The sequence below is a fragment of the Gossypium raimondii genome, chromosome 2, assembly GCF_025698545.1.
Source record: "Gossypium raimondii isolate GPD5lz chromosome 2, ASM2569854v1, whole genome shotgun sequence".
Taxonomy (NCBI): Eukaryota; Viridiplantae; Streptophyta; class Magnoliopsida; order Malvales; family Malvaceae; genus Gossypium; species Gossypium raimondii.
In genome coordinates this window covers 37,174,941-37,199,463 of record NC_068566.1, presented here as the reverse complement: position 1 = coordinate 37,199,463, position 24,523 = coordinate 37,174,941, and the positions used below count along the sequence as shown (strand labels likewise).

General features: G+C 33.8%; 2 protein-coding genes across 3 annotated transcripts; one reads left to right on the top strand and one right to left on the bottom strand.

Moving 5' to 3' along the window:
- Positions 1-5,243: 5,243 nt before the first annotated feature.
- LOC105788600 (uncharacterized) lies at positions 5,244-6,066 on the top strand. The gene has a single exon (XM_012615555.2). It carries the CDS (start codon positions 5,476-5,478, stop codon positions 5,644-5,646), a length of 171 nt encoding a protein of 56 aa, XP_012471009.1. The 5' UTR covers positions 5,244-5,475; the 3' UTR covers positions 5,647-6,066.
- Positions 6,067-8,099: 2,033 nt separating this feature from the next.
- Positions 8,100-10,639, bottom strand: LOC105788599 (putative glycerol-3-phosphate transporter 1). Of its 2 annotated transcripts, none has more exons than XM_012615552.2 (3): positions 10,499-10,639; positions 8,966-10,051; positions 8,100-8,890 (listed from the first exon to the last, which is right to left on the bottom strand). In XM_012615552.2, the coding sequence occupies exons 2-3, from the start codon at positions 9,978-9,980 to the stop codon at positions 8,325-8,327; spliced, it is 1,581 nt and encodes a 526-aa protein (XP_012471006.1). In that variant the 5' UTR covers positions 9,981-10,051; positions 10,499-10,639; the 3' UTR covers positions 8,100-8,324. The 2 variants fall into 2 exon arrangements, with proteins under 2 accessions (XP_012471006.1, XP_012471008.1); XM_012615554.2 differs by having other exon boundaries at positions 8,966-10,043; positions 10,499-10,636.
- Between the last annotated feature and the right edge of the window lie 13,884 nt (positions 10,640-24,523).

Below are 24,523 nucleotides of genomic sequence, written 5' to 3'. Positions count from 1 at the left end.
CATCATTTACCCTATTAACAAAACTCGGACTTTGGCGGATACACGAACCCAACCAAACACTTCAGTATGACACCTAGTGCCTCATCGAATAGTTCGAAGCAATAGTTGACACCCAGTGTCTCATCGGCAAAGCCGAAGAAAGTTGGTACCCAGTACCTCATTGAATCTATCCGAATGAATATAGTGACACCCAGTGTCTCATCGACTCAAGGTCGAATTATCCCTGAACTCTTCCAATCCTATGGCATGCCAACTATATCCGACTCAGCCCGACTAGTTAATAGGGTATTTAAATCACATATAACCTCAATTCAATCACAATTTCTCACATTTTCAATTCAATCATTTTCCACCTTTCAATCAATAATTAATCCACAATTCACAAATTTTCACAACTCAATACATTTCCATTCAATTTAATATCAGTCACTATTCGATTTAAATTCACTTCATGCTTTCAATCAACAAACAATTTAAATTTTAATTCATATCAACTATTCAATTTAATTCTCACTCATCTTAATAATAGTAATAATAATAATAATACTTATACTTATACTTACCTCACATTTCATTTACCAAACACATAAATTAAATTTATCATTTAATAATAAATAACTTGAATTATAGTAATACAAATCGTAAATCTCCCGTTTTAGTCCTCGATAGCTTTCTCCTTTCCTTTTGATGCTAATGCCTCGGGTTCTTTGTTAGCTACGAAAATAATAATAATTTATACTATTAATTACAGCACTAATTATGATAAATAATTGAATTTCTATTCAATTTCTTCCTTATTCTCAATTTAATCCTAACTAAGTTCACTTACTTTTCTAATTCTATTCACATTCTATTTCTATTCAAATTTCATCCAAACTCAAATGTAACTATTAAAATTTCAGCATATTTTCCTAATTTCGAATTTCCCTCAATTTAGTCCCTAAAACATAAAACTTATAGTTTCTTTTACAATTTAACCCTTCATCAATTCTAACTTAAAATCATTCAATTAAATCCCTAATTCATCTCTTTTGTTCAACATAAACTATACTTGAAAACCTATTAACTTACAAAATATCAACTTAATTCCATCAAAACCTTGTTTTAAACTTCTAAAACATCAAAATTAAGTAAAAAAGGCTTATTTGACTTACCAAATTAAATTCCAAGCTTTAAAACCCTATTTTTCCTTTTTCTTTCTTTTCTTCTTTCTCTATTCTGTTTTCGAATGCTATTCTGTTTCTTTCTTTTACTTTATTTTATTTTATTTTATGTTTTGTTTATTATTTAGTTAATATAATATTGTAATAATGTAATATAATAATAATTTCTTAAACAATAAGTAATAATATATATTTTACAAGTGTATGCATGTACTTTTTACACATATATATTATCATCACCATACATTTGTCAAAATTTTATTTATTTTATATAATTATAATATAATATAATATAATTAATTTATTATATACTTATTTATTAAGAATATATATATAATATACATATTTTAACTAATAAAATATCCTTGATATTTTACACTTAAACTGCCTCAATCTTTGCAATTGACTTATTTGCCTTTTTAATCCTTTTAGCTTTTCTTTAATCTATAATTGAACTTTTACTTCTATTGCAATTTAATCCTTTTTCTAATTACTCCTAATTAAGCTAAATTCACCCATCTAAAACCTAATTAAACACACAACTAGCCTCTTAAATATTTCTAATAATTATTTTCAAACTCAATTTACTAAGACGGAGGCCCGATATTATACTTTTTCGATGCCCGCGAATTTTGGGTCATTACATAAATAATATAATTTTAAAATATATATTTTAAAATACATATTTACTAAATAAATGAGGATTGATCTAATTTAAGTATAAGTCTACTAATTTTGATAAATAGTTGAGAAAATAAAATATTTTAAAAGCATTGAAAAAATAAGTGGAAACATTCAATTTTAAAATATTAAGTAATTAGATAAAATAGGTATTATTCGAATATGACTCAAAATTTCATCTACAAACAATCATTAATTAATAGTAAAGAAAAACATTTACAATTTTTAAGCATTATTAAAATCTAATAATAATAAAACTAAGGAATATCAAATTAATAATAAAAACTAAACAAAACCAAATAATAATGAATATCATACGTTTTTAATGATGGAAACAAAACTTATTGATTAATATTAAAATATTATTTTATTAAATTTTTAGATGTTATTTGAATGAAAAATGTTTTGTTAATACATATATTTATAGTGATACATATTAGTTTTAATTTATATATAACTATAGCACTCATTAAGTAATTATTGATATAAAATAATTAAATTTATAATTAAATCCAATTAAGTGATAATAATTATCAAAAAAAATATGTAGATAACAAAATTTGACCTTTATTATTTATCGATGAAACATTGATAGTAATAATGACAAGTGGTTTGTTTGAATGAATAACCTCGGTTTTTTTTTTATTTATGACATGTTTATATTTACATTAACAAAATTAAAATAAAAAAAATACAATCAATGGTGTCGTTAGGGAGAATATGTGCCACAAGGCGATGGATGGCGGTTGCGTGGAAGATTTTTACGTATAACCAACCGTACCACCGGAGGTGCATCTAGAGGTGTCGGCCTGTAGATTTCCTCCTCCTCGTCATCATCGCCTGAGTATGTAACTAGCGCGACCCCCTTGGGTGATTGTATCTTCAGCATCGACACCCATCATCATCTTCTTTCGTGATCGATTGTTACGTCGTCTTCGTCTGCCATTGTGTATCCGCCACTCCCTCGTCCACTGGTTGGGACGATGAGCCACCCCCATAAAATAGTGATGCGCAAGTTGTTTGAGTCACTATAGGCGTGAAACCATAAGTGCCCTAAATCTCAAGTACGCCGGAGAGGTACTGGGCATCAACATCGTCATCGACTGCTGCATGGGCACTTGCATCGGTGGCGGTGGGTACGTTGGAAACTGTCCTGACACTAGGTTTGGCATTGACATTTGTGTAGGGGTGCAGTATGCGGAGAACGTCAGTGGAGTGAAATATGTACCTGCAGGAACAGAAGAATCAGCCATGTGCAACGGTGGCCTGTAGAGCGGTGATGCTTGTGAAAACACATGGTTAGGTAATTGAATGGGAATACCTGGAGGGAAGTGACCCGAATATTGCATAGCCATAGTCGGCGCATCTTCTACCAGAGTGAATGACTAACCCGTCTTACGACTGCGTCCCCTCCTAATTTGCTATGATGGTCGACGTGACCTCTTCGTCCAAATTTGTCGACTCCTCTCCTCCGGTGATAGCAGATACGACTTATCGACAATTCTAAACCATGCCAAGTAATCATCAACTGTCGCTGTGTCCGCTGAGAAAAATTGTTCGCGAACGGGTATGGATTGCATCCTATGATCCCACGTTTCGATGTGCTCCTCATGCCGCACTAACTAGTCGATGTTGTCCTTCCCCTGCATGTCCACCTTGTGCAGATCCTTCAGGTCTTATGGTGATAGTGAAATTTGTTGCCTTCGCCCGAACTGTTGCAACATTCAGTCTATTTCGTGCATTTCCACCGTCGCATACACTATCAACGACACCTTTGCGTCCCACATCTGTCGATTTCACAACACTTCTGGTGGGATGCAGGATATGACATCAGTGTCGGCGTACGACATCCATTTAAACTGATAAGCAACATTGTAAATATCGTTATTTATGAATTTTTTACGAATAATTACGTAATTAATATAGGTTCGAAAAAATATGTAATTAACCTCGACTTCCGACCGTTGATCTAACAAAAACCTAATATCTTCTAGAACCTCGGGCAGTCCCACGTAACTCGGCCCATGGTTCCACTTGTATAAGTGATATGTTAGTCAAAACGTATGATAAAAAAATTATTGTACAAACTACGTATTTGTTAATAAATGATGTTTACCTTGTCACCAACTAGAATATATATGAATCGGTCACCTTGGGACGTAGAAACGGTAGTCGCCACCAGACTCACGATTGCAGCAGAAGCAAACAACCACCGATTGACGCTGACCTCGGGTTCGTGGCCCGACACATCTCCTAGTATAACGTGGACAATATGGCAGATCTCCAACTTAGTTTCCGGCAATCATTGAAGTCCACTAGATGTAGTAACCACCTTACGTGCACCAAATTTTGAGATTTGTCGGGTATTAAAATGCCCCCGATTAACCTTATGATGTATTCTCGGGCGTATTATTTTGTCACCTCTTCCGTTCGGTCTTCAAAGTCTTCAGGGAGCTCGTTGAAATTACCCTTCAACCAGTTTATCAATATCCGACTACCTTTGAACTTATTTGGGACATTGCCCAATAGTGATCAGCAGAGGGTCACTTTGCTCGAAACGATCTTAAATCCCATTATAACTGACCCATCTACTGGCAGACCAAGTTGTAGCGCTATGTCTTCGAGTGTGATTGCACACTCGCCGCATGGAAGGTGGAAAGTGTGTTTCGGGCCTCCATCTTTCCACCAATGCGCTGATTTGTTGCAAATCGAGTTTATAGCCCTCGGGCATGCTAGATGCATGCAAGAATCCAACTGCTTGCAAGTGACCATGAATTTTAAGAATGCTTTCCTATATTATGGATGAAGCCTTCCAGAACACCATCATCCTTCTACTTACAAAAAAAAAATAATTATAATAATAAAAATTAAATTTAACATTATTGAAATTAACGAAATTTAAATTTCGATCTTACCATTACTAATTGGGCGGCGGAAATATTCTTATCGTCGAAGCAAATTAGAGAGGTGACTATTCGTGAGAAATCGGTTTAAAAGAATAAAAACGAGATAATTAAAAAAATAATATTTTTAAATAAAAATATCAAAAATTATTAAAAACGAGAGAGTTGAGAGACTTGAGACAGTTTGAGAGAATTTGAGAGAATTGAGAGAAGGATGTGAATGAAAAAAAAAATTGAAGGGTATTTATAGGGTAAAAAAAGTTGGTGGCAACAACGTTCAAAAAGCCGTTAGGATTTGACCGTTAGCTGGAAAACGCGTCCAACTAAACTCGCTTTCTATAAAACTCATCAAGCTAGACGCACTTTACAACAAAATTGACTTATATCCCTAATTAAAATTAGAACATACCCAAAACCCTAATTTAGAAAAAAAAAATCTGCCAATATGCCTTATGTTGCCAAAAAAATACAATAACTGTTATAAAAATTATGCCAAAATTCTTTAAAATAATCATACACTCAACCATAGTTGTTGAGATGCTTAAGAGTATTTACATGTTTTCCCGTCACAATTCCGGATGCTTCCAGAAACTTATTAGTTCAATCTGTAATAAAACCCTAAATCCCTAAAAAGCCGATTCTAACATTCAACCCCAGAAAATCTCCTATCTCTGGCCCTTTTACTCCTAAATTTCGACCTCTCTGCATCTCAAATTTCAGTGCAGATCATGGGCATAATAAAAAGCAGTTTTTCGTTCATCGTAGGAACAGTTTGCGGGGTTTACGTTGCCCAAAATTATAACGTTCCGAACATCAAAAAGCTGGCCGATACCGCCCTCTTCATGGTCAAGCATGTCGAAGAGAAGTACCGTAAGCCCAAGAACAGGGACGACGATTAGCTCCACTGTACGATTCACTTTTCTGAAACTGGCAGAGTCAGCAGGTTCTATTTTATTTTATTTTTCTCTTCAGGGAAACAAAAAGGAATTATTTTGTCGGATCAAATACCATATTGCGATTCTGTACATGGGGAAAAGAGGGGATAAATTAGTGACAAATTTGGTGCATAATGATAACTTAGTGCTCTTTCATTCAATTGGAGACGCCTAAACTTACATATATATTTTTTAAAGCGTTACGTTGTTCTTTTTGGCTTTTGGAATCTTATGTTCATTGTGATTCTGGGACTATGTTGAATTTGGGTTTTTTCTTTCTTGAGGGAATGAATGCAACACCGCTAAAAAAACCCCTCGAACCTACCCTTATTTGATCGTGCGTTTGTTCTTTTCACATATTGAAAAATCAAAATGTTCCATTAACTTGGTTTCGGGCTTTGCATAATTGGCTATTTTGTTGAATGATGGAGTTATCTTGGGTTTGAAAATGGAAATTGTGTCGGCCTTCTCCATTGCCCGTGATCATACTTTTTCGAATTACCAAACTGTTGATGAGTTTTGAATCGTTATGTAATGCAGCTGCCATCTAGGTTAACCACTTTGACGTAGTATTAGTTTTAGTATTATTTCTCTTTGGGCCTTGCTTAAATTGAAGAAGGAAGAATCTTACCTTAATTTATAGATGTGAATGGTCATTGTTTCTTGCACCTGCATGCTTGGTGGTTAATACTGCGTCTTAATATGGCTTTGACATTTGTTTTACAATTTTCTCTATATTGAAGCGGAATGTGTTGTTCCAAGGTCTCTGCCATAGCTTCCATGTTGTAGTTGTCAAATGTTACATGGAAGCATTTATATTTTCTGAGTGTTGTAGGCGGAGAGATCTAGTATGGCTTTCTACTAGCTATTGACATGATTTACAGATAGGTGGATGGTATTGCTTTCTATTTCAAGTTATGTGTTTGTTCCATGAAAGCTGAAACATTGGGCAAATCTATATCTACTTGAATCTTTCTTCTGTATGTCGACTTTACCTAATCTGTTTGCAATGAAACAATTAATATAAGTAGTGTTGAAAATAAATTGCCGTCAGCTGCCTCCTGGTTCAGTATTGGTAAAGAATGAGGAACATGGAAATGCTGCATGTTGAAACTTGAATGTTTGGCAAACCCATGATTGTTGTGCATTTTTTGTGAGTACTTTATATCAATCCTTTTTGTTGTTGTACTAGTTTTTGGTGTCCTTTCTATGGTGAACACCACACCAGGGAATTAAGAGGAACATTGGACCCTGAGATTATTTATTAGGGGTCACTATGCTTTTGTTTATAGTTTTGGTTAGTTAAGCTATCCATACTCTTGAGATATGTTCATTGATATTTCCAAGTTCTTGCATTTCATTTACTCTCTGCTGTATTTGTCATCTAATTTTATTTTCATTCCTAATGAGTTGAGGACATAGTTCATATTTCAGAAAGTTCTTTAATGCTGTAGATTTGAATTCTAAAAATAATGGATTTGAATTTGGACAAAGTTAATTTCAATCTAAAATTTGCCTGAGCTGTAGTTTTGGGTAATGTTTAAATTTTGGTGAAATTGAGCAGGGTTTTATAGTAATTAAAAATTTATAAACTGTTCTATTATCAGTTTTTTTTCCTAATGCAATGGTATTAATACCCGTTTTGAACTCGGAGTTTGAGTTCATATTTTTTAATTATCGCAAATTACAATATAAAAACATATTATTAAGTTATCAAAATTTGTGTAAGCATATATATAATACAAAAATAGAGATAATTTTATATGTCCAGAAAAGAAATTGTATTTTCCATAATCAAGTCATGATATAAAACTAGAAAAAAGACCCAGAAAATGGCTAGCAATATATAGATTTTTACTTTAAAATGGAATTATTAAAATTTGATGTTGGACTCAATCAAATACAAATTCAATATCCAGACAAACCAGGTACTAGTATAAGAAGTAACAATTGTAATCAGCAACGAAATTGCAGGGGAAATTTTCATTTGAACAATGGTGGGGTGCAGCACCCTTTTTTTTGGCAAATCTGATTGATAGCAACCATTTATTTGTTTTATTAATGCTTAGCGCTGCAAAACACAAGTGGGCAGGTCCTTTGTGAAATACATGGTGGATAACTTAAAAGCTATTTTCAGTCGTGTTCCTGTGGACCAATTTTCTTTCATTTCATCCCTTTATTTTCTGCACATTTTCTATCTATTCATGCACCTCTGGACCAGGTTGTGAGATTGGAACATAACTTTCTTTCGACCAAACCTTGTTTCTTTAGAATTACTCAAGATTTCGTTTTCTTGAATCCTGTCACACAAACATAGGCAACTCTTCTTCACCGCAACCTGCTGGATATATGGTTTCTTTTGGTTTTACTTCCAATTTTGTTGGCCTATAGGCTGTGTCTGAACAAAAAACAAAAACTAGCAATAAACTATGTATGATTATAAAATATATGTACATATATAAATACAGTGGTGGTCACTCCATGGTAATTAGCATCATGAAGAAGGCTACAAAAATCTTCTAGCCCAAGCTATGATTTAAAGGTATCTTCCTCTTCATCTTATAATCCGAGGTGAAGAAACACTATGAAAATCATACAAGCTTTATACAACTGCAGTTTCTGTTGCTTCCCCTGCAAGTAAATCATACATTTAGTTCTGGTTCTTGAGATCTTGATTGCGATCTTCCTTGTGATCTTGTTTCGGAAATCCTAGCAGCTACCTCGGCTACTACAAGCCTTGTCAGTAGCAGCCCTGCAACTAGAGCTGCTGCCATGAGCATCGTAAAAACCGCGCTCCAGCTGTTGGCAGAGATGTAACCGGTTAATAATGGTCCAATTGCAGCACCAACAGAACCGGTTCCGTCTATGATTGCTGTCACAGTTGCCAATGCCTTTGAGTTCCCATTTAATGAACTATGTGTTCCCAAATCGGCTGAGACGGCAGTTGTTATAAGAGCATAGGGGCCATTTACAAACATGCCACAGATGAACATGAGAGCTATGTTCATTGCCAAGGAAATGTGTCCGTAACTACGATAGAAATAGAGGGCAGGGATAGCACAATACATAAAAGTTGCTGCTGTTATGGCTCTGGCATCTAGCCGATCCGAAATGTGTCCTGCTAAGATTCCTCCAAGCACCCCTCCGACATCGAAAAATGTCGACAAGTTCCCTGCTGTCTCATCGGATAAATATTTTCCCTCAATAGCTGCAGATTTATGAATAGAGAAGAGAATCAGCAATGAGTCAATGAGTATTAAAAAGTTGAAATAAATTAAAATACCTGTATGGCTAATGTAGTATGGAAGCCAATAGAGAAATGTGTAAGCAACCAATTTGGCAAAGAAGAGGCAAAAAGCAAAATGAGCAACCCCTGGGATTCGCCATGCTTCTATGAACCCCACTGCATTTTCCTTCATCTCAGTATGTAAGCCCAATAGAGGCTCTGTTACTCCCTCTTTATTCTTCTTAGGGGAATCTACTGCATCATCTTCTTCTTCTTCTTGTCTATCAGCTCCAACTGATTCAGGACTAACAGGAAGAAGAAGACAAACCAGGATGCCCATGAAAGCAATAAGCAAACCAGGCACAACAAAGGACCAACCCCATCCATAGCTCAATAGTGTTGAAGCAATCAAAGAACCAGTAATGTTCCCAATAGACGTGTGGGCATTCCATATGCCCATAATTAGCCCTCTTTTTTTCTTCCCGAACCAGTTACCAACTACTGCAACAACCGAAGGCCATCCTGATGACTGGAATAGACCAGCAATCATTTGTACTATGAGGAAGTAGTAAAAGCTATGGATGTTAGCCCAGTACCCAACACCAAACAGTGAAGTAAACAAACCAGTTCCAATCATTCCCACCGTTAGAAAGATCCTTAAATTCATTCTATCACCCAAGTGTCCGGAGAAGTACATCCCAATAGCATAAACTGCAAGAAAGGCCACGTCGAGTTGACCAAGCAAGGCTGTCCCATCGGATCCATTAAACGGCGCCCAACCATCTCCTAGAACCCATGAGCGTCTTTGGGTTTCAGCAGGTGAGCTAAGGTATGTTATCCTCCATGAGAACTTGAAGCCTGCAGCAGATGACTGGGGATCAAGGGCACTCTTGACAATGCTGGTGGTTTTCCTTGTTGCATGATAGGTAGTATAAGCGAAAAATGTTATAATCAAGACAACTGCTTGATGAGTTTTATAGGAAAGCTTTGCTCTCTTAATGTATTCCCAGCATCGAATCCCAAGTGGCTTGCTATGGCTTCTCTCAGTAGCCAATTCAGATGGTGAAGCCATGTATTTTGATTCCCTCGAGAAATTAGAGCCTCCAGCTTTCTCCAACAGGCCAAATACAACAATCTGGACAACTATGAAACCAATAACCAAAGTGAGACTGCAATTCTATAAGCCAAGAATCAACAAAAGTATTAATTGAAAAAGAAGAGCAGATAAGCAACACATCATCGAAGAGAAGATTGCATAAAATTCGTCGAATTCAAGGCACAAAGCCGATGCGCTATGGTTTCCAGGGAAAAAGAATTGAGACCCCAAATTACTCCCTATAGAATAACTACAGAAAGAAAAGCTAAATAGTGGGTCAAATTGTTGTCAAAGTTGAATACAATTCCAAAGGTGAAAAGGGGATTCAGAGTTGAGAAACAACTTGAAAAAAGAAAGAGGCTTCTTCAGTTAAGAAAAGGCCCCAGTTTGTATGGAAGTTAACTGAATCTTGGAATAGATTCATAATAAGAAAAGAAGCAAACAAAAGATGATGGAAACAGAGAGATGAAGAGCAAGAAAAAAAGATTTATTGCCTGTTGCTGAGTTGAGCTTTGATATGTAAACAAAAGTGAGAAGCCAGTGAATGGAAACTGTTGGTTTTCTTCTCTGCTTTTTATTTTTCAAGTCGTTAACCAACCAAAAGCTTTCCAATCCCAGCGGGAGGATGACGATAATAATTTAAAGACTTGAATTGCCAATCATACCCTTACGTAATTTCTCATTTCTATTTGGCTTAAGATGACTTAATTGCCCCTTCACAGTTGACACCCAAAGCATCATTCTCAATGAATTGGGTCAAGTCACGTGTTTTGGACCAAATTCCCATCAACACCCCTAACCCTTGATTATTTTGCTCATCATGTTGGATTATTATTTATTTGTGTTAATCATAAATTTAGGCCTTTTATTTTATTGAATTTAGAAATTTAGATCTTAAATTTTTTTTCTTAAATTCATTGATCTAATATCTTAAAGTTAAAAAATTAATTTGATAATCTTGTAACAATAAAAATAACATTGAAAATGTTTATATGAATTTTCTTTTAAAAACATTTATTCGAACTCATCATGATAATTTTTGTTGGAATATTGTTCTTAAGAAAATTGACGTCAACAATTTCATTGAAATAATTAACAATATTTAGAATAACTAATGACATTATAAAAGTAGAAAGATCAAATTATGTCAAAAATAAAGTATATAGATTAAGTTTCAAGTTTTAGCATAGTATAAGGTTAAATCTAAAGTTTGATTATTGCCTTATAATGTCATAAAAAAAAGTTTGCATCAAGTCAAACCTAAAAGAAATAGAAAACTACTTATCCATCTCTAAGAACTTTAGGAATTAAATTATATATAATAACGTAATATTTTAATCGAAAAATTAATGGTATTAACCATTTGGGCTAATTAATAATAGTGAAAAAACACAGGACCAAATTACATTAGAAATTAAAGTGCAGCAGTTAAATTTCAAATTTAGACATAATAGAGATACCAAAATTGAAATTTAATCATTTTTCTAAAATTGAAAAAATGGTAAAATATATAAACCTAAAAAAATAGAAAACTATGTGCTAGTTTCTAGGACTCCTAAAGTATTCAAATTATATATAATTGAAAAGTTAATGTTATTAACTATTTAGACTAATTAATAACATTATAAAAATATAGGAACCAATTTATATTAAAAATTAAAGTATAGAGATTATATCTTAAATTTAGACATAGTAGAGAAACCAAAACTAAATTTAATCATTTTGGTAAAATGAAGAAAAAAGAAAAGAAAGTGACCATAGTTTGGGTGTGCCACGTGTAAATGTCATGGCGGCTAAAACTTAAGTCTAGCAAACTCTTGAAAGATACAAATTCTCCCAGAAATTCTCTAAGGCATTAAAATAAGACAGACGCAAACTCAAAAGTGAAAGAGCAACGAAAAAAAATTGAAAAGAAACAAGAAAACAATGCACACCAAACGTTTAACTATATAAAGAATATAGGGGTTGAAGCATATTTTAATCTATGTCAAGACAAAGAAAGAGTCTTTTGACGTGGATGACAAATTTTGAGCTGACTGTCATACGTGATATAAGACTAAAAGTTAATCTAAGATAATAAAATGTGTTGTTAAACTCTATAAGAAAAGAAAAAGTTGTTTATTCCAATACTGTAAGTAGCATTATATATGTTATGATTTGCATAAAGTTATGTTAATCCTCATTAAAATATCTAATTGGATATGCAGACATCTATTAAAGATGCAATTTACATCAAATGAATCTATTTCCATATATGTTTCGTGTATAACATTATCGATATGAATGTTGAATTTGTGGCAATTGTTCTTTTTTTGAATTATTAGGGATTTAATAGATACATCAAACATAGTGATGAAGTACCATTCTAAGCTACAATTGCATACACAAAGGATCCCAAATATCATTCAATGACCAAACACATAAATACCAAGTATAATCATATGAGAGACATGGTTACACATAAGAAAGTCAACATGTAATACATATCTATGCATAAAATTATTATAGATTGGCTAATGAAACCAATACCCAGAGATTATATTATAGACATGTTATACCTATAAGAATCTATTGTATTTCCTAAAGTGTTCAAGTTTAACAACGTGTACTTATTTTATGGGTTAATATGTAGTTTGCCCATTGAACTTGTCTAAAAGTACCTAGTTGGTACCTACATTTTTTTGTACATAGTTGATACCTGAACTTGTATTCTGTCATCTAGGTTGGTACCTCTGCGCTAATACTGTTAGTTTATGCTAACTAGAGGTACCAACCTAGATGGCGAAATACAAGTTCAGGTACCAACTAGAAACTTTTGAACAAGTTCAAGGGGCAAACTACATATTAACCATTCTCTTATTGTTGATATAGATCTTTGTTTCATAAGAGCATACACATGTGTAAATATATATATGTTTACTACATATATAAGATTAAAGGTATGTTGGAAAGATGATTAGCCTTCTCAAACAAACAATCTCCTTTATGGTTTAGTTTTAGATAGAGATGAAATTAGTTTTAAGTTTTAAAATTGAGAGCTTGAACAAGATAATGCATTAATATGAGGTTATATAGTGAAGAAATTATGAATGAAAAAGAATAAGAGATTGCCAAGTGAAAATCATATTGTTGAATTTATTAAGAAAGAAGATTTGTGGACTCAAGTTAGATACTATCCGAACTATCATATGTATAGTATTGATATTATGATAATTATATGCACTCTAAGGGATAAGGGAGAGTAATATTGTAGCATGTGTTTCATACTAACGTGTATTTTTTTATCAATATGATTAATTGAAGAATTGATCTCTGGTTCAAAGTTGTGTGAAGCCCATGAGATTAAGTAGAATCTTTGTTTAAAACACTTACGACCTTTAATTGTTTCTTGAAGTTTCAGTTTAATGTTAGCTATCTTAAAATTTTATTAATGATCATCTATGATTGATCTAACCAAACATATTCGTTAGAGTTGAGTGACTCGAATGCTTATTAAAATAAAATACAGTGGTAAAATAAAATAAAAGTAAAATCCATATAGAATTATACTTATTTTATTTTATATTGATTAGAGTAAGGTTTTTCAACCTTACTACACTTCATCTATTTGACATTGATTAGAATAAGGTTTTTCAACCTATAAATAAATGTAGTCTAAAATCCTCTTGTATCATTCGAATTTGACATTAGTGAATTTTCTTCTCTTCTGTCCGTGGTTTTTTCTAAAAGGATTTTTCACATAAAATCTATGTGTTTTCTTTTTCTTTTTCTTATTTCTTTGCGATCGTTCTATATTGCCATTATCAACGTTAGTTCTACAAACTGGTATCAGATCTTTTCAGGTTACTTGTCTCAATTACGGTAATGGCGACAATGAAGTATGATATTTCGCTGTTGGATCGCAACACCATATTCGCGTTATGGCATGTAAAGATGCAGGCAATTCTTATACAGATGGATTTGGAGGATGCCCTACTAGGGTTAGATAAGATGCCTTCAACATTGACGAATGAAGAGAATAGGCATAAAGATCGAAAGGCTTTAAGGCAATTACAACTGCATCTGTCGAATGAAATTCTATAGGATGGGTTGTAGGAGAAGACCGTCGCTTCATTATGGAAGAACCTTGAGCAACTGTGTATGTCGAAAACCTTAATTGACAAGCTGGAATGAAGCAGCATCTTTATGCTCATCGTTTGGAGGAAGGTGCGTCTGTGCATGAACACTTAATTGTGTTTAAAGAAATTCTCTTAGACCTAAAGGCCATTGAGGTTCAGTATGATAAAGAAGATTTAGGATTGATTCTACTTTATTCATTACCCCCTGTCTTATTGAACTTTTAGATATACAATTTTGTATAGCCATGAATCTCTCACAGTTGATGAAGTCTATGCTTCATTGACTTCGTATGACAAGATGAAACATCTCATGGTTGGGTCCGACTCTCTGATAGAGGGTCTCATTGTTCGTGGGAGACAAGAATGAAATATTGATGATAATCGTGGGATAACACATGAACAAAATCCTTACGTTAAATCTAAGGGTAGATGAAGATATTCAAACAGAGGTAAAACCTATAACTTCTGTAAGAAGAAAGGGCACATAAAGTTTAAGTGCTATAAGTTGCAGAACAAGATCAAAAGGGAGGTTGCGAATTAAAAGGGAAAACAAATAGAACAATTCGGTGAAGCTGATGTAGAAGAAGACTACAGTGATGGTGAACTTCTAGTTGTTTCTGTCGATAACTCTAAAGTGAGTGAGGAGTAGATCCTCGATTCTAGTTGCACATTCCATATGAGTCTTAACTGGGACTGGTTTACAACATATGAAACTATGTTTGAAAGTGTTGCTTTGATGAGAAATAATGCTTCATGTAAAATCGCATGTATTGGCACGATCAAAATTAAGATGTTTGATGGAGTCGTTAGAACACGTAGTGACATACGACATGTACTATAATTAAAGAGGAATTTGATTTCATTAAGTACTCTTGATTCAAAAGGGCACAAGTACACAGCTGAAAGTGGAGTTTTGAAGTTTAGCAAGGGTTCCTTCATTATGATGAAAAGGCAGAGAAAGACTGCCAAGCTATATGTGTTGTAAGGTTAAACTATTATTGGTGATGCAACCGTCACTTCTTCTTCCTTATTAGATGATGATGTTACTAGGCTTTGGTATATGCGTCTAGGGCATATGAGTGAAAGCGGCATGATAAAATTGAGCAAAAAAGGACTTCTTGATGGACAAGAAATTAGTGCACTGAAGTTTTGTGAGCACTACATTTTTAGAAAAAAAAGAGAGTTCAATTCATTAGAGGAATCCATAACACAAAAGGAACACTGAATTATATTCATTTTGATCTTTGAAGACCATCTAGAGTGCCTTCGAGGGGTGGAGATAATTATATGCTGATGATTATTGATGATTTTTTCCAAAAAAGTTTAGGCATTCTTCTTAAAGCAGAAAAGTGATGTGTTGTCCACGTTTAAGAATTGGAAGATTATGATTGAGAAGCAGACAGGAAAACAGATAAGCACCTCCGCATAGATAATGGTTTGGAATTTTGTTATGATAAGTTTAATGAATTCTACAAATCAGAAGGGATCGTGAGACACTTAATAGTTCGCCATACTCCACAAAAAATGACATTGCAGAACGAATGAATAGAATAATCATGGAAAAGGTTCGATGCATATTGTCGAATGCTCATTTACCAAAGTCATTCTAAGCTAAAATGACCTCTACAACATGTTTTTTTTATTAATCGGTCTCTATCTGTCGCCATTGGGAAAAAGACTCCACAGGAGGTATGGTTTAGTAATCATACTAACTATTTTATTTTGAAGATTTTTAGGTGTCCTGCGTATGCTCATGTTGATAATGAGAAATTGGAGCCTAGGCTTATTAAATGTTTTTTCGTAATCATAAAGCTATTGTTAAATGGTATAAGTTATGGTGTCTTGAAACGAGGAAAGTTGTAATTAGTAGAAATGTTATTTTTGATGAAACTACTATGCTACTTAACTTATCTCTTAAAGACTCTTCCAATAAAGTCCAACAAAGTTTAAACATACATGTGAAGTAGATGGGGCTTTAGATTAATCTAGGATCTACAATAGATTCTACTTCTCAGGTTAAAATAGAAACTTAGAGTAGAGTTGCTTCATCACCACAATCAGTACCACAATATTCTATTGTCAAGAGCAAACCTAGAAGAGAAATTAAACTTCCAAAAAGGTACATCGAGGCTGATCTAGTTGCTTATGTTTTAAACGTGGCTGAAGATATAGGTGCAAATCAAGAGCCATCTACTTATTCCGAGGTAATTAATTGTGAAGATTCAGAAAAGTGGATGTTTGCCATGCAAGAAGAGATGAAATCACTCCATAAGAATAGAACATGGAACCTAGTGAAGTTTCCTAAGGGTAAAAAGGTTGTTTGATGTAAATAAGTGCTCAAGAAGAAATAATGGACTCCAGGAGTTGAAGAACCTAGATATAAAGTAAGGTTGGCTGCAAAAGGTTACAGTCAGATTTCAAGTGTAAACTTCGCAGATGTGTTTTCTCTAATTGTGAAGCATAGTTCGATTCGAGCATTGCTTGGTATTATGGCCATGTATGATTTGGAGCTTGAGCAGTTAGATGTAAAAACAACATTCTTGTATGGGGAACTTGAGGAAGATATTTACATGCAACAACCAGAGGGTTTTATAGTATCAGAAAAAAAGGACTAGTTTGCTTGCTGAAAAAGTCCCTTTATGACTTGAAATAGTCACCAAAGGCAGTAGTACAAGATGTTTGATTCATTTATGACTACTCATGATTTCAAAAGCAGCAGCTTTCATAGTTGTGTTTATTTTAAGAAAAACAATGATGATTATTTTGTATATCTACTCCTTTATGTTGATGATATGTTGATAGCAGCTAAATATAAATGAGAGATAAGAAAGGTTAAATCCTAGCTTAATGAAGATTTTGAGATAAAAGATTTGAGAGCAGCAAAGAAGATACTTGGGATGGATATTCTCAGATATAGAACAGTATGTAAATTGTACTTAAGCTAGAAATGGTACATTGAGAAAGTTCTTTGCATGTTCAATATGCAGAGTGTCAAGCCTGTTACTACTCCATTAGCAGCCCACTTCAGACTTCATCGGCTTTGTCTTCACAATCAAATGATGAGATTGACTACATGTCACGTGTTCTATATTCTAGTGCAGTGGGATCTCTCATGTATGCTACGGTTTGCTCACATCCAGATTTATCATATGCAGTTAGTGCAGTTAGTAGATATATGGCGAATCCCGGTAAAGAACACTGGAAAGCAGTTTAGTGGATTTTCAGATACTTACGATATATTACTGATATTTTCTTACAATTTGGAAGAACTAGAGATGGAGTCATTGAGTATGTTGATTCTGATTTTGTTGGAGACATTGATAAAAGAAGATCTCTCACAGGGTATGTCTTTACTTACGATGTACTACTGATATTTTCTTACAGTTTGGAAGAACTAGAGATGGAGTCATTGAGTATGTTGATTCTGATTTTGTTGGAGACCTTGATAAAAGATCTCTCACAGGGTATGTCTTTACTATTGGGGGTTGCGCAATCAGTTGAAAAGTCACTTTGCAAACTGCAGTTGCTTTGTCTACTACTGAAGTTGAGTACATAGCGATTACTGAGGCTTGTAAAGAAGCTATTTGGTTAAAGTGACTCTTTGGTGAACCCAGTAAAGACCTTCATATCAGTACAATGTTTTGCGATAATCAAGGTGCCATCTTCCTTTCGAAAAATCAAATGTTTCAGGAGAGAACAAAGCACATTGGTGTTTGGTATCATTTTGTGCGTGATATTATTGCTCGTGGAGATATTGTTGTGAGCAAAGTTAGTACTCATGAAAATCCTGTAGATATGATGACTAAGTCATTTTCTACAACCAAGTTTAAGTTGGTGTTTATTGTTGAAGAACACCCCTTAAGGGGTTTCGTGGAAGATGTGAAGAACTTGTTCGTTGAGAATTCATCTATTTTATTTTAACAAGTAGAAGATGTTAGAAAAGTTAGGCATGCCATTTTAAATCGTGAAAATTGACAAAGGTAGTTACAAGCAATGGTGTTTAAATAATATCAGAATAGTCGGTTGGACAGGGACTGATCGAGGTATTGGTCTGAAGAATAGTATTGAATTGGTTGGACTAAAACCCAATACGAACCGATTGAACTAACTAAAAAACCGATTAAACTGATAGTTGAACATATTTTTTTTATTTTTTAATATTTTTATAATTATTTAATTGAATTGATTAGACCAATGAACCAATGACCTGATTAATCCGATTACTAATCCAATTCTAAAAATATTGATTACAACTTACAAGTGAAAAAAAGAGAGGAAGTTTTAACTTCCTTGTTAACAATAAAAAGGAGTTAAATATCTTCCTTAAAAAGAAAAATAATGACTAACTAAAAAAATAGAAAGTTTAAATAATTTATAAAAGTATCGTTAGGTTCAGGCGAAGTTAGAAAATTTTTAAGGGTCGAAATAAAATTGTAATTTTACGATAGTAAAAATATAATTTCATCATTTAATAGTCTATATTTGTATAATTTTAAATGACTAAATTAATTTTTTATCAATTTTAAAAAGAATCAAAGCACAATTTTATTTTTACTAATTTAAAATTTTAAAAATTTTAAAAAATTTAAATAAAAAATTTTCTGTGGCAACCAACCCGTAGCTACCCCACTGGTTAGGCTCATTGTAAAGAAGAAAATGACAGGCAAATTAGCGGTTATCCATGTATGAGATTTGGCCATTAGTATATAAAATGAAGGGATACCATCATTGATGTAATGTGATGTTCGGCCACGTCGGAAAGAAATTGTCAGGTCGACATGAAAATCACAAATTTGAGAAAACAAGGCTCCCCATTTTTGAAAATATATTTTTTATTTTATTTTCATTTTTAAAAATATTTTTTATTGTTTTTGAAAATTGAAAAATATGTTAGGTAATGAAAAAAAGTATTTTTAATAATGAAAAAAAAATTAAACATGCTTGGTACTTATTTTTCTATAATAGAAACATTTCTTATTTTAACAAAAAATGTTATAGATTCACTAATTTACTAATTTAATTATGTATTTATTATAATTGTTATAGATTATTACTCCACTATTAAATAAATAAATCATAAAAGAAAGAAACCCTAGCTGGATTTAATATTAGTAATATACAAAAACATATATAATAGTATTATTATTATTATTAGGATAAATTATCAAAATAGTCACTTTTGTTTGCCTTAGGTTACATTTTAGTCACTTATGCTTGAAATATTACGTTTTAGTCACTTACACTATCGTGTTGTAACATTTTAGTCACTGAGCCGTTAATTATCATTAACGATGTAACAGTAAGTTGATGTTACATTCTACAATTGGTCCCTATATTTTTCTCATTTTGAGCAATTTAATTTTTTTCTTTTATACTTGTAACTTCTTTTTTTATTTTTTATTTTCCATTCTCTTATGCTTCTCCCTTTGTTTTCCTTCTTTCTCCATTTCTTTAATCTAGTTTTTCTATGTTTTTCATTTGTTAAAATTAGTCCACAAGCTTGCCTCACTCAAAAAAAATTAAATTGTTCAAAAAACAAAAGTATAGGGATTAGTTTTAACAAATGACAAACATTGAAAAACTATGTTAAAAGAAATGGAGAAGGGGGAAAACAGAGGGAGAAGCAGAAGAGAATGGAAAAAAAAAGGAAAGTTAAAAGAACATAAAAGAGAAGATATTAAATTGCTTAAAATGAAAAAATATGGGGATCGATTGTATAAATTAACCTAAAATTTTTGTTTGAAATGATGATTTAACGTGTCACGTCAGCTTACCATTAACGACAATTAACGGCTCAATGACTAAAATGTTACAACGCGATAACCTAAGTGACTAAAACGTAACATTTCAAACATAAGTGATTAAAATGTAATATGAGGTAAATAAAAGTGGCTATTTTAATAGTTTACCCTTATCATTATTATGTTGTTGAAAATGGAAATGTATGGTAGAAATGAAGAAAGAAAAGGAAGGTATTAGTATTAGGGTATTTTTCGCAATAATTATAGCAAAGACAATAATAGATAGTAGCCTAGCTGTTGTGTTGAAAAGCCAGAAATAAGTGAAAGTGAAAGTTGGAAAATAACATTTGTATGTGGCTATTACTTCTCTTTGTATGCTTAACAATTATAACTATCGCATAGTGACGAGTCCACACTCAGTTGGGAAAGTGTGACCTAAGCTACACTTTTTGTGTTCTGCTTCCACTAATAAAGAGTAGCAAGCAAGTAGGTCTTTGTTTTATGCAAAGGCACAACATTGCATCTATTTTGGGTGTTGGAATATATGTGTGGTCAAAGAAGTTTTGAAAAACGAGGAGGGATAGCCGGCTGTGGGGTTTTTTACGAAAATAATATTAAAAAATAGAAAAATATCAAAATAGTATAATTTTTTTATTTACGAAAATGGTACAAAATAAAAAAAACATAAAAGTTAAAAAAAAAGCTGAGGGTTGAAGTGACAGGACCCTGGTGGAGGGCCTGCCACAGGAGGCACCAGAGGTGCCGAAGTGAGGGCGGCAAAGGTGCCACTGCCACAGGCGGCACCAGCCTCTTATATTGGGGGGACCAATTCGGCTGAAGGAGAAGAAAGAAGGAGAAGAAAGAAAAAGAAAGAAAAGGAAAAGAGAAGAAGAAGAGGGAGGGAAGGAAAAAGAAAGAAAAAAAAATAAGGAAATGTAATTTTTTGGGGTATTATTTTAATTTTTTGTATTATTTGTGTAAAAATCTATGTTATGTAGATTGTATGTTTTATTATTTTATTTAGCATTTTTTATGAAATTTATTTAGCATGAAAAACCCATGTTATGTACATTCTATATTGATTAGATATATTTTTATGAAATTTATTTAGCATGTTGTAATGAGTTTTTTACAAAAATAGCATTAAAAATAAAATAAAAAATGTTTAAGAAAAATAAAATACGAAAAGAAATAAAAACGGAAATAGTATATTCACCGAAAGTAATAAAATCAAAATAAGAAAATACGAACAAATGGCCAAAATAAAAGTTTTTACTAAATTTATATAAAACACACACTAAATTAATACATTTCAAACATAATGTACTAAAATAATGTAAGATAAGAAAATAATATATTTTTGAAAGTAATAAAATACGGAAAAAATACGAACAAAGGGTCGAAATAAGGGTTTTTTACTAAATTTATATAAAAGCACACTAAATTAATACATTTCAAACATAATGTACTAAAATAATGTAAAATTAGAAAATTAAAAATAGTATATTTTTGAAAGTAATAAAATTCGGAAATAAATACGAACAAAGGGTCGAAATAAGGGTTTTTACTAAATTTATTTAAAAATAAAATTAATTAATACATTTCAAACATAATATACTAAAATAATGTAAAATAATAAAATTAGAAAATAGTAAATTTTTTGAAAGTAATAAAATCTAGGGGAAAAAATATGAACAAAGGGCCGAAATAAGGGTTTTTTACTAAATTTGTTTTGAAGTTGCAGGCATCGCAATGGCTCGATTGATTAACGACGATCCTCACATATCTGATGTGGCTAATAATATGTTAATATATTATTATTTGTTAATCACGGGTTCTATTAAAAAAAGATATACATAATATATAGAAATAAATCATGTTATCCTAATATTTATTTTCTGTAATTTAACACTATCAGGGCTCGTACCGCGTATTAAGGGGCCAGGTGAATGGTATAGGATATCCCCCGGATGAACGATTGATGCCCTACTTGGAGCAAGCTAGATTCGGGTCAGCAACATTGATCCGGACGTTCAACTTGCGGTACGATTAAATATCTGCACTAGTGGAGTGGTGGCGCCTGGAGACCCACACTTTTCATTTTTCATGTGGGGAGTGCACAGTGACCTTAGAGGATGTTGCACTGCAGCTTGGGCTCCCAATCGACGGGAGTCCCGTAACGGGAGTCAGTGCATTTGCTGAGCCGACTGCACTATGTTATCAGCTACTAGGAGACTCACCAAATGATGATAAGTCAAATTTTACGGGTTTCAAATTTACATGGCTGAAAGGCAAATTTGGACGGTTATCAACTAATGCCACTGAAGGAGAGTTGGTTTGCGCTGCTCGAGCGTGCATCATGCATATTATAGGGGGATTACTGATGCCCGATTCAAACAACAACAAGGTTTATATCATGTACTTACCTCTATTAGCTGATTTGACCAATGTTCGTCAGATAGTCAGGCTCGCAGATTACGGCAAGTGTTAGATCGGGAGCTTTGTCGGACGACAAAGCCTACTGTTGTAGACATAGGCGAATGCCTTACATTGTTGCAATCCTAGGTACTTTATCGGATGCCATTTTTGGCATCGGTTACTCACCAACCATATGTTTATCCATTAACTGATGTTACCAACCATACTATATTTGTTTTTGTAGATGGAGTATTTATTTAGGTATCGGGAGGTCGTACACTATCCCAATATACCGACTGATGATCGAACAACATGCCGAGGAAGGGGTAAGCTATTCTAATATTCGTGACATGTTACTTTCTATATCTTACTCACACCGTGTTAAATTATAACCATGTTATTAATCATGCAGTTTATATGGATGCCATATCATAGACCAGAAATTGCAGCTATGATACCCTCGTCTGCCTACGTTCATTCTCAAATGTGGCGCACTAACGCACCAATTATAAATTTCAATGTAGTCGAGTGGTACCATGGGGATCGAGTGCTACGACAGTTTGGTTGCGTCCAATATATCTCAGATCCGCCATGCATGCGATGTAGGGGTGGTTCACGGCATCAACAAGAGAGGAAAACCGCAGTTGAATTAGGAGGTTAATTTGTTACGCTGTGGAACAATCGGATGGGTCGAGTACCTCAGATGGTTATGGCTTCCGATTTGTAACCATCAGTAGAGTACATACAATGGTACTCTAGTTGCGGAAAGCCATATCTACTTAGAGGCGAATGACCGTACTCCCCGCATACAACGACACGAGGCATATGAGCGGTGGCTAATATGGAGGCGAGCTGCGACGGTCGATCCCGAACCAAAGCCCGAGCTGGAGCCCAAGTCAGATCCCGAGCAATCACATTCACATGGGGATTGACATTGCTATCATCCAGATTTGGCGGGCAATAACTATTTTTTGAGCTTGTCAAGGGGTGAATACCATTACGAGTTTGATATCTTTGGATCGTACCCACCGCAGTACAGCACTCCCAACCCGTATCCACAGCATCATGGGACTCCTTCTGGTTCAATTTCGTCGATGCCGATCGAGTCACATGATTTTTCTTATATGTTTAGCACACCCCCACATGCGCCTAATGAGGATGTTGGTCGTCGCGATCACCCACAACGTGACCGTCGACCTCCGCATAGGTATACCCCTAGGACCACATCATCGAACCATCAATTTTAGGGGTTTCTTGCACTTTTTTGTACATTACAAAATTTGTACTTTTTGTATAAATTTAATTATTCTAATTTTAGGTGTGCTTACTACGGAACTTTTTTTCCCTTTTTGTATTATATTAAAGCTGAATTTAAGGTTAAATGGCTTCATTTTGGATATAATTTTAATTATTCCAAATGAATTATACTTTTTATAACTTGATTTGGAAACCTATAAATAATTATACTTTTTTGCATTATATTAAAGCTGAATTTAAGCATAAGCGTAAGCATAAGCTGAATTTAAATTAAGGGGTGATACAACAACATTGCAACATTACAACATTACACATAACAATTTTACAGCATAAACTCAATTCTGACCCGATCCTGACGATTGTCCAACATGATAGTTTCGCTGAGGATATTTATTCCGATTATGACCACTTAACCTGCATAATCCACAACGCTTACCGTCAGATTTCTCCCTAATGTCCATTTCATTATAGATTCTGGATAATTGCGGACGACCTCTTGGATTCCTGTGTAACCCTCTGTCTGGGACAAGCTCGAAAGTCGTCGGAGGCACCTTCCACGTAAACAGGTCAGGCGTGACGGGGAACTCATTTTCCCAGACACGCAATATGTGTTCGAGCGTGTGTACATCATCGACAAATTGTTCAACATTAAGGTTCACTTTAGCACACGCTGCCACGACATGCGCACATGGATAATGAAGTGTTTTGAACCTCTTATAGTTGCACCGTCTGTTCCGGAGATCAACTCCATAGGACCTAGGTGGTATACTGGGTCGACGACCGATGGTCTCAGTAACTCGAAACATTTTCAGACGTCGTTGAAACCATTGCATCCCTGACATCTTCGACAAACACGTGTCCCGCCTTTATCTGGTCAACTTGTTGCTGACCTATTCTTATCATCAAGATAGCCAACCTGTAGAATGTAGCCGAGAAGACAGATGCAATCAGAAGATGTCGTGTTTTCAATAACAAAGCTTTGACC

Coding starts and splice junctions, on each gene's coding strand:
- LOC105788600 (XM_012615555.2), top strand. CDS start 5,476: ATGGGCATAATAAAAAGCAGTTTTTCGTTCATCGTAGGAACAGTTTGC.
- LOC105788599 (XM_012615552.2), bottom strand. CDS start 9,980: ATGGCTTCACCATCTGAATTGGCTACTGAGAGAAGCCATAGCAAGCCA. Junction 8,891..8,965: donor ATACTACATTAGCCATACAG/GTATTTTAATTT, acceptor ATAAATCTGCAG/CTATTGAGGGAAAATATTTA.